Source organism: Haliotis rufescens, unplaced genomic scaffold (assembly GCF_023055435.1).
Source record: "Haliotis rufescens isolate VD_foot unplaced genomic scaffold, xgHalRufe1.0.p SCAF_3, whole genome shotgun sequence".
Classification (NCBI taxonomy): domain Eukaryota; kingdom Metazoa; phylum Mollusca; class Gastropoda; order Lepetellida; family Haliotidae; genus Haliotis; species Haliotis rufescens.
This window is the reverse complement of record NW_025964001.1, coordinates 46,816,672-46,834,229: the sequence shown is the minus strand read 5'-3', so window position 1 is coordinate 46,834,229 and position 17,558 is coordinate 46,816,672. Positions and strand designations below refer to the sequence as shown.

Genomic DNA, 17,558 nt, shown 5'->3' with positions numbered 1-17,558 from the left:
CATCGATACTATCTCTGTCGGTCCAGATCAGACATAAAGTGGGGCAGTCTCCACAGCATTCATCTTCATGAATGGAAACTATCACGAGTAAGATACAGGCTTCTGGATTCTCCAATTCTGCATCTGCAGCAGTGGCATGATCTTAGAGACCTTCTTCATTCGCCATCTACCACAATAGATGGGACAAGCTCTCACAGTGGAGAAGAAGGCAAGGATTGGGGAATGATGATGTAACCATACTCATGGTGGTGGACTCTCCGGAAGGATAATAAGTTTTTTCATGGCTCTATAGAGGGATATAGCTAGCTAGGGCCACATCAGATAGGTTGTCAGCAATTCATGAGCTTGACTTCCCTTCTCATGCAGAGAACTCTATCAGATAGCTCCCTGACTTTGTAGCCAAAAACCATTTGGCGGCTCTAGGACCACTGGGACACAGACAAACCTGCACTAAGTAAAACTGTGGATCAGCCTGATCATCTTCTATGCCCAATATAAGCTCTCAGGTTTTATCTGACAGCAATAGGTATCTACCTCAACATTGAGATCTTTCACAGCGCATAAGATCAGAGACCTATCGACCAGCCTAGTGTTTTAGACCTCGGTCTCTTTAAGACAGGAGACACAAGAAACAGCTCTTCATGTTGTGTAAGACTGCCTCTGACATGTGACAAAGGCCTAACCATGGCCACTGTCACAGGAGGGTTGTATATGATAGGGGTCTGTAAGTAATCAAGTCTGGACCAGACAATCCAGCCGTTGACATCACAAGCATCGATCTATGCAATTGGGATATGATGACATGCATCAACCAAGTCACTGAGTCTGACCACCCGATCACGTTAGTCACCTCTTACAACAAGCATAGTCACTCTTACAACAAGCATCGGTTGCTGAAGACCTATTCTTACCCGGATTTTCACAGGTCTGATACAGGAGAAATCTTTGGGGGCATGGGTAAGCTGTCTTGATAAGGGGAAGTTGGTGTTACAAGAGAAATCTTTGGGGACAGGTAGGCTGTCTTGATAAGGGGAAGATGGTGTTACAAGAGAAATCTTTGGGGCACAGGTAAGCTGTCTTGATAAGGGGAAGTTGGTGTTACAAGAGAAATATTTGGGGCACAGGTAAGCTGTCTTGATAAAGGGAAAGTGGTGTTACAAGAGACATCTTTGGGGACAGGTAGGCTGTCTTGATAAGGGGAAGATGGTGTTACAAGAGAAATATTTGGGGCACAGATAAGCTGTCTTGATAAAGGGAAAGTGGTGTTACAAGAGAAATCTTTGAGGACAGGTAGGCTGTCTTGATAAGGGGAAGATGGTGTTACAAGAGAAATCTTTAGGGCACAGGTAGGCTGTCTTGATAAGGGGAAGTTGGTGTTACAAGAGAAATCTTTGGGACACAGGCAGGCTGTCTTGATAAAGGGAAGGTGGTGTTACAAGAGAAATCTTTGGGACACAGGTAATCTGTCTTGATATAGGGAAAGTGGTCTTAAAAAGGAAATCTTTGGGACACAGGCAGGCTGTCTTGATAAAGGGAAGGTGGTGTTACAAGAGAAATCTTTAGGGGCACAGGTAGGCTGTCTTGATAAGGGGAAGATGGTGTTACAAGAGAAATCTTTGAGGACAGGTAGGCTGTCTTGATAAGGGGAAGATAGTGTTACAAGAGAAATATTTGGGGCACAGGTAAGCTGTCTTGATAAGGGGAAGCTGGTGTTACAAGAGCAATATTTGGGGCACAGATAAGCTGTCTTGATAAAGGGAAAGTGGTGTTACAAGAGAAATCTTTGAGGACAGGTAGGCTGTCTTGATAAGGGGAAGATGGTGTTACAAGAGAAATCTTTAGGGCACAGGTTGGCTGTCTTGATAAGGGGAAGTTGGTGTTACAAGAGAAATCTTTGGGACACAGGCAGGCTGTCTTGATAAAGGGAAGGTGGTGTTACAAGAGAAATCTTTAGGGGCACAGGTAGGCTGTCTTGATAAGGGGAAGATGGTGTTACAAGAGAAATCTTTGAGGACAGGTAGGCTGTCTTGATAAGGGGAAGATGGTGTTACAAGCGAAATCTTTTGGAACACAGGTAAGCTGTCTTGATAAAGGGAAAGTGGTTTTAAAAAGGAACTCTTTGGGACACAGGCAGGCTGTCTTGATAAAGGGAAGGTGGTGTTACAAGAGAAATCTTTGGGGGCACAGGTAGGCTGTCTGGATAAGGGGAAGATGGTGTTAAAGGAGAAATCTTTGGGGACAGGTAGGCTGTCTTGATAAGGGGAAGATGGTGTTACAAGAGAATTTTTTGGGGACAGGCAGGCTGTCTTTATAAGGGGAAGTTGGTGTTACAAAGGAAATCTTTGGGGAGAGGCAGGCTGTCTTTATATGGAGAAGTTGGTGTTACAAGAGAAATCTTTGGGGCCCAGGTAGGCTGTCTTGATAAGGGGAAGATGGTGTTACAAGAGAAATCTTTGGGGCACAGGTAAGCTGTCTTTATAAAGGGAAGTTAGTGTTACAAGAGAAATCTTTGAGAACAGGCAGGCTGTCTTTATAAGGGGAAGTTGGTGTTACAAGAGAAATCTTTTGGGACAGGTAGGCTGTCTTGATAAGGGGAAGTTGGTGTTACAAGAGAAATCTTTGAGGACAGGTAGGCTGTCTTGATAAGGGGAAGTTGGTGTTACAAGAGAAATCTTTTTGAACACAGGTAGGCTGTCTTGATAAGGGGAAGATGGTGTTACAAGAGAAATCTTTGGGGACAGGTAGGCTGTCTTGATAAGGGGAAGTTGGTGTTACAAGAGAAATCTTTTGGAACACAGGTAGGCTGTCTTGATAAGGGGAAGATGGTGTTACAAGAGAAATCTTTGGCGACAGGTAGGCTGTCTTGATAAGGGGAAGATGGTGTTACAAGAGAAATCTTTGGGGACAAGTAGGCTGTCTTGATAAGGGGAATATGGTGTTACAAGAGATATCTTTGGGGACAGGTAATCTGTCTTGATAAGGGGACTGTTTATATGTGCCCTACTGGCTGTCCAGAGAGTGTGTGTGAACATGTATGTCATGTTGACTGTTTATATATTGCCTAATGACTGTCAACAAGCTAGTGTCGGTAGATTAGCTGGCAATATGATATTCATTTGCTTGAATTTCACAATTTGATTTAAAAAAGACATGTTCTGTACTGTGAAATGTTTCCATTTCAGGATATAGTGTCAAACTTGAGATTACAGCATGGTGCAACAGTGCTAGCCAGACAGCTGGGTGCCTGTGACTACATCATCAGCAACAGAACTGCTGTTGATCGCAGACAACTCTCAGGTGATACATATCATACATTTCAATAGTTCATTTATGTCTGGGTTAGTTGGTGTTGAAAGAAGTAATCAAAATAATACTGTTTCAACCTTAAGTGTAGTACCCCTCCATAACTATTTGAACAAAGAGAGCCAACCTGACACATTACCAGATTCAGATGTGACAGATGTGACCAGTGTTTTTGTGACAGATTTCAGCAATGGAGCCCACCGTGTAAAGTTGATAGATCGTATCCAGCAGATGAGGGAGCTGTATGACAGGTGCTGCCTTGTTGTGGAGAAGGACAGAGTGAAGCCAGGCGAAGAGAAATCAGCCAAGCCAAGGTAGAGCATTATGTTGCAGTGACAGTCGGATAATGAAGTTTGTGGGGGAGGATCGAGAGAGGCTGTATGTGACAGTCAGGTGATGAAGTTTGTGGGGAGGAGTGAGAGAGGCTGTATGGGACAGTGAGGTGATGAAGTTGATGAAGTTTGTGGGGGAGGAGCGAGAGAGGCTGTATGGGACAGTCAGGTGATGATGTTTGTAGGGGAGGAACAAGAGAGGCTGTATGTGACAGTCAGGTGATGAAGTTTGTTGGGGAGGAACAAGAGAGGCTGTATGTGACAGTCAGATGATGAAGTTTGTTGGGGAGGAACAAGAGAGGCTGTATGTGACAGTCAGGTGATGAAGTTTGTGGGGAGGAACAAGAGAGGCTGTATGGGACAGTCAGGTGATGAAGTTTGTTGGGGAGGAACAAGAGAGGCTGTATGTGACAGTCAGATGATGAAGTTTGTTGGGGAGGAACAAGAGAGGCTGTATGGGACAGTCAGGTGATGAAGTTTGTTGGGGAAGAACAAGAGAGGCTGTATGTGACAGTCAGATGATGAAGTTTGTTGGGGAGGAACAAGAGAAGCTGTATGTGACAGTCAGATGATGAAGTTTGTGGGGAAGAACAAGAGAAGCTGTATGTGACAGTCAGATGATGAAGTTTGTTGGGGAGGAACAAGAGAGGCTGTATGTGACTGTCAGATGATGAAGTTTGTGGGGAAGAACAAGAGAGGCTGTATGTGACAGTCAGATGATGAAGTTTGTGGGGAGGAACAAGAGAGGCTGTATGTGACAGGTGATGAAGTTTGTTGGAGAGGAACAAGAGAGGCTGTATGTGACTGTCAGATGATGAAGTTTGTGGGGAAGAACAAGAGAAGCTGTATGTGACAGTCAGATGATGAAGTTTGTGGGGAAGAACAAGAGAGGCTGTATGTGACTGTCAGATGATGAAGTTTGTGGGGAAGAACAAGAGAAGCTGTATGTGACAGGTGATGAAGTTTGTTGGAGAGGAACAAGAGAGGCTGTATGTGACTGTCAGATGATGAAGTTTGTGGGGAAGAACAAGAGAGGCTGTATGTGACATTCAGGTGATGAATATTGTGGGGGAGGAACAAGAGAGGCTGTATGTGACTGTCAGATGATGAAGTTTGTGGGGAAGAACAAGAGAGGCTGTATGTGACAGTCAGATGATGAAGTTTGTGAGGAGGAACAAGAGAGGCTGTATGTGACAGGTGATGAAGTTTGTTGGAGAGGAACAAGAGAGGCTGTATGTGACTGTCAGATGATGAAGTTTGTGGGGAAGAACAAGAGAAGCTGTATGTGACAGTCAGATGATGAAGTTTGTGGGGAAGAACAAGAGAGGCTGTATGGGACATTCAGGTGATGCAGATTGTCGGGAGGGACAAGAGAGGCTGTATGGGACATTCAGGTGATGAAGTTTGTTGGGGAGGAACAAGAGAGGCTGTATGTGACAGTCAGATGATGAAGTTTGTGGGGAGGAACAATAGAGGCTGTATGGGACATTCAGGTGATGAAGTTTGTTGGGGAGGAACAAGAGAGGCTGTATGTGACATTCAGGTGATGAAGTTTGTTGGGGAGGAACAAGAGAGGCTGTATGTGACAGTCAGATGATGAAGTTTGTGGGGAGGAACAATAGAGGCTGTATGGGACATTCAGGTGATGAAGTTTGTTGGGGAGGAACAAGAGAGGCTGTATGAGACATTCAGGTGATGAAGTTTGTTGGATAGGAACAAGAGAGGCTGTATGTGACATTCAGGTGATGAATATTGTGGGGGAGGAACAAGAGAGGCTGTATGGGACAGTCAGATGATGAAGTTTGTGGGGAGGAACAAGAGAGGCTGTATGTGACAGTCAGATGATGAAGTTTGTTGGGGAGGAACAAGAGAGGCTGTATGTGACATTCAGGTGATGAAGTTTGTTGGGGAGGAACAAGAGAGGCTGTATGTGACAGTCAGATGATGAAGTTTGTGGGGAGGAACAATAGAGGCTGTATGGGACATTCAGGTGATGAAGTTTGTTGGGGAGGAATAAGAGAGGCTGTATGGGACATTCAGGTGATGAAGTTTGTTGGAGAGGAACAAGAGAGGCTGTATGTGACATTCAGGTGATGAATATTGTGGGGGAGGAACAAGAGAGGCTGTATGGGACAGTCAGATGATGAAGTTTGTTGGGGAGGAACAATAGAGGCTGTATGTGACATTCAGGTGATGAAGTTTGTTGGGGAGGAACAAGAGAGGCTGTATGTGACAGTCAGATGATGAAGTTTGTGGGGAGGAACAATAGAGGCTGTATGGGACATTCAGGTGATGAAGTTTGTTGGGGAGGAATAAGAGAGGCTATATGGGACATTCAGGTGATGAAGTTTGTTGGAGAGGAACAAGAGAGGCTGTATGTGACATTCAGGTGATGAATATTGTGGGGGAGGAACAAGAGAGGCTGTATTGGACAGTCAGATGATGAAGTTTGTGGGGAGGAACAAGAGAGGCTGTATGTGACATTCAGATGATGAAGTTTGTTGGGGAGGAACAATAGAGGCTGTATGTGACATTCAGGTGATGAAGTTTGTTGGGGAGGAACAAGAGAGGCTGTATGGGACATTCAGGTGATGAATATTGTTGGGGAGGAACAAGAGAGGCTGTATGTGACAGTCAGGTGATGCAGATTGTCGGGAGGGACAAGAGAGGCTGTATGTGACATTCAGGTGATGAAGTTTGTTGGGGAGGAACAAGAGAGGCTGTATGTGACAGTCAGATGATGAAGTTTGTGGGGAGGAACAATAGAGGCTGTATGGGACATTCAGGTGATGAAGTTTGTTGGGGAGGAACATGAGAGGCTGTATGAGACATTCAGGTGATGAAGTTTGTTGGGGAGGAACATGAGAGGCTGTATGGGACATTCAGGTGATGAATATTGTGGGGGAGGAACAAGAGAGGCTGTATGGGACAATCAGGTGATGAAGTTTGTGGGGGAGGAACATGAGAGGCTGTATGGGACAGGTGATGAGTTTGTGGGGGACGAACAAGAGAGGCTGTATGAGACATTCAGGTGATGAAGTTTTTGGGGAGGAACAAAAGAGGCTGTATGGGACATTCAGGTGATGAAGTTTGTGGGAGGGAACAAGAGAGGCTGTATGTGACAGTCAGGTGATGAAGTTTGTGGGGGAGGATGGAGAGGCTGTATGTGACATAGGTCACATGTCTCAAAGACAAGCAACCAGTTTTTGTGAAAATCCGTCAGACATGAACTAGCAACCTTTGAATTGTTAGCCTGACAGCTAACCAACTGTTTTAAACGCCCCAGTTTTAAACTTAGTGCAAATTTACCTTACCTTACCTACCTAAGACATCATGGAACTGAATGGAAACTGAGGTTAGGTTACAGGTGTCGCCAGTGTATCTGGAATCAAAATATCACAGGTTACGTCATTTTGTATTATGACATGTTTGAAAAGTTTGTGGTTCTGTATTCTACATTTTTCAATAGACACCATCTTCACTGCCAATTATCCTATTAGTTTTGAGGTAAACCCTATCCTTAGTCACAATGCATCTGCGAGGGGGGAAAACATCACTTCTTTCCTCTGTGTTTTGGATCGACAAGTAAACGTTTTTGCTGATCAATCCAAACTCATATTGGATAATATCACATCTATTTAAGATCTAAAAGATTACATACAGACAACCTACAGTTACTGAGAGAATGGTGGTATAAGAAGAAAGATTGTTGACGTAAGTAGGTAGATTTAGTTACATATTGTTGGGATGGATGCCTCCCCACCGTGGTCATCGGGAGTCTGCTCTGGGTGTGGAGTTGACCCTCACCCTAGGTGTAGAGCATGTGAGCTCCAAAGTCTGGATGCATGTATTGCAAGGACTAATCCAGAAAACTAGATCATCGGACAAGACTCTTTCGACATCAGCTTCTCCTAAAACTAAATCTAAACTGGAAAGTTGTTATCTCCCTGGTAAAGTGACTTCCTCAGAGAAAGACACAGGTGGCAAGGGGATGAGCAATAAGAGAACCTGGTCTTACCTGCTGAGGAGAGGTCACATTACTCAACCCACCCGCCTAAACTAAGCAGCAGGCAACTGGAAGTGACGTCATGAAACATCATAAGTAAGGTCATATATCACTAAAACAGGTTACAATTATTATGTCATAGAATTGGAAGGATGCCACAAAGTGCCAAAGTTTTTCAGGTTTGCCAAGGGTAAAATCAGAAAGTTAGGCATTTGTTCATACCCCCGTGTTTTCTATGTATTCCCTTCCTTCACTGCTGCCAATTATCTGTGAGTACTAGGTGGCAGATCCCGCCTGTCTCTCTGGTAAATACTTACAATGATGTAATAGAGGTAGGATATTCATAGGAATTATCAAACAAAAGTTATCATTGTGTATAATTCTAAGAATACTACCTCTATTACATTAGGAAAAAGTCCCTCCCACCTCCCGAATTACGTCTAGTCGATAAAGGTTATTGGAAACAAGTGATGTTTTCCCACCTCGCGCATGCACAGATGCATTGTGACTAAGGACAGTGTTTACCTCAAAACTAATTGGATAATGGGCAGTGAATCTGAATCTGGTGAATAATCTAAAGATAAATAGTGGGATTATTGCCAAAACAGGAATTTATCAATATGATGTAAAAGAGATAGTATTCTTAGAATTATACACAATGATAACTATTGTTTGATTTCAAATTTCAAAGCTGTGATGTCTTGATTTGCAAGGATTACAACATCTTCATATTAGAATTACTTTCCTTTGGTTTGAGTGGCGACAGGGAGGAAAATGGACAACTTTGACATTGTCGGCAATACCATATTTATTTCGATTACATTGATTTATATGATGATCAAGCCTTTAAGTTGGTTTAATACTATCGCAATACTATTGCAACAATTGACAACTTATCGCAATATTGAATATACCCCCAGTAGTATCACCTACTAATCACTGTGATAATATTACAAGTTTACTGGCTGTACTGGTTATACAGCAAGATCAGAAAGCAGTTAAAGCAGATAACTGTTGTATGACAGTCAACATAGCAATGATGCCTTGACAACATAGATTTGTCTCAGCAGACAGTGATAATATAATTTTTGCCTATTACTATGTCATTTTTTCATGATGTGAGTAATATTGTCTCTGTATTTTAATATGACCATGCATCAATAAGTACTTCAAATAGCAAAATATATTCAGAAAACTGTTTTTGTAGTATTCTGACTTTTCACCCAGATAAATCCTTCTACTGGTAATGCAGGTGAGATACACTGTCCATATATGTAATTCTTTTATCAATGATTTGTTTGTTCTGATTATGTTTCAGTCACAGAACAAAGTACTATGACTGGATTCAAAGTGTTCTTGTTCAAACGAACGTTCGTCTTTTCTTCACTGAAAATCAAGGTAAGTTATGACCACTGAAGATCACGGTAATACCTAATTTATGACCATCAAAGATTACTAATTCCCAGTTTATGACCATTGAAGATCCTGGTAATACCCACTTAATGACCACTGAAGATCACAATAATACAAACTTAATGACCGCTGAAGATCACAGTAATACCCACTTATTGAACACTGAAGATCACAGTAATACCAGCTTAATAACCACTGAAGTTCACGATAATACCCAATTTATTTCCCTGTAAAGATCACGGTAATACCCACTTAATGACCACTGAAGATCACAGTAATACCCACTAAATGACCAGTGAAGATCACAGTAATTCCCACTTTTTGAACACTGAAGATCACAGTAATACCCACTTAATGACCACTGAAGATCACAGTAATTCCCAATTAATGACCACTGAAGATCACAGTAATTCCCACTCATTGAACACTGAAGACAACAGTAATACCCACTTATTGACCACTGAAGATCACAGTAATACCGGCTTAATGACCACTGAAGATCACGATAATAACCAATTTATTTACCTGTGAAGATCATGGTAATACCGGCTTAATGACCACTGAAGATCACGATAATAACCAATTTATTAACCTGTGAAGATCATGGTAATACCCAATTAATGACCACTGAAGATCACTGTAATACCCACTTAATGACCACTGAAGATCTCAGTCATACCCAATTTATGACCACTGAAGATTCCTTATACCCAATTTATGACCACTGAAGATTCCTTATACCCAATTTCTGACCACAGAAGATCACAGTAATACCCAATTGTGACCACTGTAGATCACAGTAATACCCAATTTGTGACCACTGAAGCTTACAGTAATACCCACTTAATGAACACTGAAGATCACAGTAATACCGACGTAATGACCACTGAAGATCACAGTAATACCCAATTTATGACAACTAAAGATTCCTTATACCCAATTTGTGACCACTGAAGATCACAGTAATACCCAATTTATGAATTTATGACCACTGAAGATTAGTTTCTTCCTTGGCTGATATGACAGTTGTTGTTAAACTTTGTCTCCTCAACATCGGGATGCTTAGTCATCTGTGATTCACAATTTATTTTGAATGGACCTTCACTTTTCTGATGCCTAAATTCCCCCAGCTGATTTTATTATGACAATACAGGGTCTGTGTTATTCCTTCCCACTGGGGTTAAGCATCAGTCCTTCATGTCCATTATGTTGGTATTGGCAGCTAAAATACAGCTTTGTTGTCTCATCAGGCAAGGTTACTTCATGGGTGGATTGAGTGGTTATGTCTGTGATAACATTAGGCTAGGTTACTTCATGGGTTGATTGAGTGGTTATGTCTGTGATAACATCAGGCTAGGTTACTTCATGGGTTGATTGAGTGGTTATATCTGTGGAAACATCAGGCTAGGTTACTTCATGGGTTGATTGAGTGGTTATATCTGTGATAACATCAGGCTAGGTTACTTCATGGGTTGATTGAGTGGTTATATCTGTGATAACATAAGGCTAGGTTACTTCATGGGTTGATTGAGTAGTTATGTCTGTGATAACATCAGGCTAGGTTACTTCATGGGTTGATTGAGTGGTTATATCTGTGGAAACATCAGGCTAGGTTACTTCATGGGTTGATTGAGTGGTTATATCTGTGATAACATCAGGCTAGGTTACTTCATGGGTTGATTGAGTGGTTATATCTGTGGTAACATTAGGCTAGGTTACTTCATGGGTTGATTGAGTGGTTATATCTGTGGTAACATCAGGCTAGGTTACTTCATGGGTTGATTGAGTAGTTATGTCTGTGATAACATCAGGCTAGGTTACTTCATGGGTTGATTGAGTGGTTATATCTGTGGAAACATCAGGCTAGGTTACTTCATGGGTTGATTGAGTGGTTATATCTGTGATAACATCAGGCTAGGTTACTTCATGGGTTGATTGTGTGGTTATGTCTGTGGTAACATCAGGCTATGTTACTTCATGGGTTGATTGAGTGGTTATGTCTGTGATAACATCAGGCTAGGTTACTTCATGGGTTGATTGAGTTGTGCTATCTGTGATTACATCAGGCTAGGTTACTTCATGGGTTGATTGAGTGGTTATATCTGTGATAACATCAGGCTAGGTTACTTCATGGGTTGATTGTGTGGTTATGTCTGTGATAACATCAGGCTAGGTTACTTCATGGGTTGATTGAGTGGGTATGTCTGTGATAACATCAGGCTAGGTTACTTCATGGGTTGATTGAGTGGTTATATCTGTGATAACATCAGGCTAGGTTACTTCATTGATTGATTGAGTGGTTATATCTGTGATAACATCAGGCTAGGTTACCTCATGGGTTGATTGAGTGGTTATATCTGTGATAACATTAGGCTAGGTTACTTCATGGGTCGATTGTGTGGTTATATCTGTGATAACATCAGGCTAGGTTACTTCATGGGTTGATTGAGTGGTTATATCTGTAGTAACATCAGGCTAGGTTACTTCATGGGTTGATTGAGTGGTTATATCTGTGGTAACATTAGGCTAGGTTACTTCATGGGATGATTGAGTAGTTATGTCTGTGATAACATCAGGCTAGGTTACTTCAAGGGTTGATTGAGTGGTTATATCTGTGGAAACATCAGGCTAGGTTAATTCATGGGTTGATTGAGTTGTGCTATCTGTAATAACATCAGGCTAGGTTACTTCATGGGTTGATTGAGTGGTTATATCTGTGATAACATCAGGCTAGGTTACTTCATGGGTTGATTGTGTGGTTATGTCTGTGATAACATCAGGCTAGGTTACTTCATGGGTTGATTGAGTGGTTATGTCTGTGATAACATCAGGCTAGGTTACTTCATTGATTGATTGAGTGGTTATATCTGTGATAACATCAGGCTAGGTTACTTCATGGGTTGATTGAGTGGTTATATCTGTGGTAACATCAGGCTAGGTTACTTCATGGGTTGATTGAGTGGTTATATCTGTGATAACATCAGGCTAGGTTACTTCATGGGTTGATTGAGTGGTTATATCTGTGATAACATCAGGCTAGGTTACTTCATGGGTTGATTGAGTGGTTATATCTGTGGTAACATCAGGCTAGGTTACTTCATGGGTTGATTGAGTGGTTATGTCTGTGATAATATTAGGCTGGGTTACTTCATTGGTTGATTGAGTGGTTATATCTGTGATAACATCAGGCGAGGTTACTTCAGGGGTTGATTGAGTGGTTATATCTGTGATAACATCAGGCTAGGTTACTTCATGGGTTGATTGTGTGGTTATGTCTGTGATAACATCAGGCTAGGTTACTTCATGGGTTGATTGAGTGGTTACGTCTGTGATAACATCAGGCGAGGTTACTTCATGGGTTGATTGAGTGGTTATATCTGTGGTAACATCAGGCTAGGTTACTTCATGGGTTGATTGAGTGGTTATGTCTGTGATAACATCAGGCTAGGTTACTTCATGGTTTGATTGAGTGGTTATGTCTGTGGTTCCTTGCTGCTTTGTGAGTCAGTTCATACACTGTGACACCTGTTTCAGCGGAGACAGCAGCTCTCATGGCCCAACTAGCTCAGCTGGAGAAAAAGAAGAAGATGAATATATCAGTACCAGTTGATGTTGGGCAAACTCAAGAACAGGTAGATGAACCTTATTGGTAGCCACTGGACTATCTGTTATGCTGATAATGAGAATCCCTTTAATGATAGGTAATAAACATTTGATAGGGAAGAATCATGTCTTAAAATAGGGAAAAACCTTGTCTTACAATAGGGAAGAATTATGTCTTCATTATGATTTACAATAGGGAAGAACCTTGTCTTACAGTAGGGAAGAACCTTGTCTACAGTAGGGAAGAACCTTGTCTTACAGTAGGGAAGAACCTTGTCTTACAATAGGGAAGAACCTTGTCTTACAATAGGGAAGAACCTTGTCTTACAATAGGGAAGAATTATGTCTTAATCATGTCTCACAATAGGGAAGAATCTTGTCTTACAGTAGGGAATAGCCTTGTCTTACAATAGGGAAAATCTTGGTGTACAATAGGGAGGAATCATGTCTTAACCATGTCTTACAATAGGGAAGAATTATGTCTTAATCATGTCTTACAATAGGGAAGAATTATGTCTTAACCATGTCTTACAATAGGGAAGAATTATGTCTTAACCATGTCTTACAATAGGGAAGAACCTTGTCTTACAATAGGGAAGAATTATGTCTTAATTATGATTTACAATAGGGAAGAATCTTGTCTTAATCATGTCATGCAATAGGGAAGAATCATTCCTTACAATAGAGAAGAATCATGTCCAATGAGATGTGTTGTATGCAGAAGTCTTAGGAGGCACAGTACAGAATAAGGGTTGTTCAATAACAGGTGACTTGCAGACTGTTTGAAGGACTGTTTCTGTACTGCCAGTATTCAGCTAGTTATTAGGGATGTTTCTACTCTGTTTTCAGGGACTGAAGTTCTATACATCTATTCCTAACGTGAGCTATGTTAATGCACTAAACCTGTGCTACAACTACAGATGCATTTCCCACTTCTTGTCCAGGTAAGCAGATACTGCCTCAAGGCAGTTACTGCTGTCACAATATCTTCAGCAATGCAGGAGCCTTTGTTGAGTTGTTTTAAAAGAACAAAATATCCCCAAAAGAATTAGAATAAATAAACACACATTGGACTGTTTACCCTAAGCTTCTTTGTCAGATAGTTGTGAACACTTGAGATGACATAACATATATGTTTTGAGGAGAAATGTCTTGAAGGGGTTTGCTGAGAATGGCTAGTGAACTTTGATTCCATGATTGGCTCAAGAAATATATGACATAGGGCAATTGTTTTCTAAAAAACCCATTAATGTCTGCATGGCAGTGTATTTTGACTGTTGGTTCTGTAATGGGCCAGTCGGGAATAACTGAGATGTTGCTGATTCAGCTGTAAACAGTATTCACTTACACATTCAGTAACTTTTAAAAGGGAATTTGTAAGAGGATATTTGGAACTTCTAAATGATAAGGTTGTCTCCCCTTATGCTTGAAATGTCTTTATTTGAAATGACAAGGTCTTCATGTAGTGGACAGATAATTAGGAGATAAACATACTGTGTAGAGCCAGGTAACCTGTAGATTTAACCTCGCTAAATTGAATTTGGAACCAAACATCCTTTGGCAGTAGATTATGTACGTAAAACACTATAAAAACAATTTGGAATGTTTGAGGAAAAGACATTGAAACATTTGAAACTTAGCGCTTCTCTATATGTGAAGTATGACATCCTATTTACTGCATGCATAAAAGTGTATGACTCCACTTAATAATGTACATCTTTTCTGGGAAACACACTATTAATGCCTCTTATAAGGGCTGCATCTCAGGTATTTGTTGTGCATGGATAAATATAATACTTGTAACTGTGTTAGGGTGTGTGTGTGCGTGCATGTGATTGGTATACATCTGAGATACAATATAACCCCCACCTTGCGCACTCGGTTCCAAATTCAGTTTAGTTCTGGCAAATCTGCAGACAACAATAACATTTAGGAAACCACTGTACATTCATTTCCAATTAGATCACTGTCAAATTCAATTGACTGCAACAAAAGATTATGTTTGGATCACTGTTGTATTTCCTTTTTGTTTTGTTTGTTTGTTTGTTTGTTTAACGCTGCACTCACAAATATATAAGACGACGGCATGTAAAATAACAATCACACTGGACAATTCTGATTTCTGAGTCCTTCTAGTCTTGGCTGTTAGGGGCAGTGTAATCATGCTACTTTATACATTTTTAAGGAGAAATATAATCAAATATTTCTAAAATATAAAAATAAAAAATATCTCTTGTTATTAACAATAACAAATTCTGTTTACATATATGTTAAAGTATATACAATGTTTGATGGTCATGAATGTATATATGTGCAGATTGTGATATTGTTGTGCATGGTGTTAGATCCTGTTCACTCTTCTGCTGCAGCTGTACTCCACAGACCGTTAGTATACGAGGAAAGATGTCGGAGGTACGTGCTGCCGAAGTCTGCTGCTACCTGGCTCATACTTTTGATCTGCAGATGCTGCCAACAGGGCGATAAAACCAAGTCAAGTTCTCATATCATGGTACAACGGATGCTGCCACTAGATGATTAGGGCTGACATGGTACAGCGGATGCTGCCACTAAATGATAAGGGCTGACATGGTACAACGGATGCTGCCACTAAATGATAAGGGCTGACATGGTACAACGGATGCTGCCACTAAATGATAAGGGCTGACATGGTACAACGGATGCTGCCACTAAATGATAAGGGCTGACATGGTACAACGGATGCTGCCACTAGATGATAAGGGCTGACATGGTACAACGGATGCTGCCTCTATATGATAAGGGCTGACATGGTACAACGGATGCTGCCACTAAATGATAAGGGCTGACATGGTACAGCGGATGCTGCCACTAAATGATAAGGGCTGACATGGTACAACGGATGCTGCCACTAAATGATAAGGGCTGACATGGTACAGCGGATGCTGCAACTAAATGATAAGGGCTGACATGGTACAACGGATGCTGCCACTAAATGATAAGGGCTGACATGGTACAGGGGATGCGGCCACTAAATGATAAGGGCTGACATGGTACAGCGGATGCTGCCACTAAATGATAAGGGCTGACATGGTACAACGGATGCTGCCACTAAATGATAAGGGCTGACATGGTACAGCGGATGCTGCCACTATATGATAAGGGCTGACATGGTACAACGGATGCTGCCACTAAATGATAAGGGCTGACATGGTACAGCGGATGCTGCCACTAAATGATAAGGGCTGACATGGTACAACGGATGCTGCCACTAAATGATAAGGGCTGACATGGTACAACGGATGCTGCCACTAAATGATAAGGGCTGACATGGTACAACGGATGCTGCCTCTAGATGATAAGGGCTGACATGGTACAAGGGATGCTGCCACTAAATTATAAGGGCTGACATGGTACAATGGATGCTGCCTCTATATGATAAGGGCTGACATGGTACAATGGATGCTGCCTCTATATGATAAGGGCTGACATGGTACAACGGATGCTGCCACTAAATGATAAGGGCTGACATGGAACAGCGGATGCTGCCACTAAATGATAAGGGCTGACATGGTACAACGGATGCTGCACTCAGCAATATTCCAGTTATATGACAGCAGCCTGTTAATATATCAAGTCTGGACCAGACAATCCAATGATGATATTGTGAGCTAAGATCCATGTAACGACATGCTATCAACCAAGCCATTGAACCATTTGGTTGCATCTTACATCCAGCATAGGTTGCTGGGGACCTGTTCTCACCGGCAAATCTTAACAGGGTGCCTCTAGATAATAAGAGCCAAAGTCATTGTACAATGGATGATACTTCTAGATGATAGTGGAAAGTTAAGGTGGCCTGTTCAATTTTGACTTCAACATTTCATAGGCAGCACTGCATTTGGAGCAGACTCATCTGCCAACTGATACTGAAAGCCTACTATACATGGACTTCTCACAAGGACTATCATATGATGCAACTTTTATGATTTCTAAGATGAACACATTGGAATTCATGTGCATATATCAACTGATTTGGATAGTGGTGGGATTTGATTATTTGTATCTAATTGATGAATGACAAATAAATGTGCAATAAATATTCCCATATCAGTGGTCTGTGATGTTTCACTGTCTGCACATTAACTACAAAGTACCAACAAGTGACAGGTTCCAGAAACTGTCTGAAGAAACAAAAGATAACCTTTCCAACACAAGGGAGGTATGGTATATGAGAATATGTCAACACAAGAATATCCACCAGAACAGAAGATCGAGTGAGCACAAGAGTGACGAGGACATGGGGAGAGCACAAGAGTGACGAGGACATAGGGAGAGCACAAGAGTGATGTGGACGTGGGGAGAGCACAAGAGTGATGTGGACGTGGGGAGAGCATTGGTGTGATTAGGACATGGGGAGAGGACAAGAGTGACGAGGACATGGGGAGAGCACAAGAGTGATGTGGACGTGGGGAGAGCACAAGAGTGATGTGGATGTGGGGAGAGCATTGGTGTGATTAGGACATGGGGAGAGGACAAGAGTGACGAGGACATGGGGAGAGTACAAGAGTGATGTGGACGTGGGGAGAGCACAAGAGAGATGGGGAGAGCATTGGTGTGATTAGGACATGGGGAGAGGACAAAAGTGACAAGGACATGGGGAGAGCACAAGAGTGACGAGGACATGGGGAGAGCATTGGTGTGATTAGGAAATGGGGAGAGGACAAGAGTGACGAGGACATGGGGAGAGCACAAGAGTGACAAGGACATGGGGAGAGCACAAGAGTGACAAGGACGTGGGGAGATGACATGGGGAGAGCACAAGAGTGACGAGGACATGGGGAAATGACATGGGGAGAGCACAAGAGTGACGAGGACGTGGGAAGATGACATGAGGAGAGCACAAGAGTGACGAGGACGTGGGA

At 41.9% G+C, this 17,558-nt stretch overlaps 1 protein-coding gene across 4 annotated transcripts in view; it reads left to right on the top strand.

The window, feature by feature from the left end:
- The window catches only part of LOC124118853 (Fanconi anemia group M protein-like), a 96,936-nt gene extending 80,195 nt beyond the window's left edge, over window positions 1-16,741 (top strand). For 3 of the 4 annotated variants that reach the window (XM_046481127.2, XM_046481124.2, XM_046481126.2), the window contains 6 exons: window positions 3,183-3,297; window positions 3,485-3,617; window positions 8,960-9,039; window positions 12,589-12,686; window positions 13,507-13,601; window positions 15,027-16,741. In XM_046481127.2, coding sequence (XP_046337083.2) covers window positions 3,183-3,297; window positions 3,485-3,617; window positions 8,960-9,039; window positions 12,589-12,686; window positions 13,507-13,601; window positions 15,027-15,141 — 636 coding nt within the window. In that variant the 3' untranslated portion in view covers window positions 15,142-16,741. Of the gene's footprint in view, window positions 1-3,182; window positions 3,298-3,484; window positions 3,618-8,959; window positions 9,040-12,588; window positions 12,687-13,506; window positions 13,602-15,026 lie in introns of those variants that run through there. The other variant, XR_006858541.2, reaches the window with a different exon arrangement.
- The last annotated feature ends 817 nt before the right edge of the window (window positions 16,742-17,558 follow it).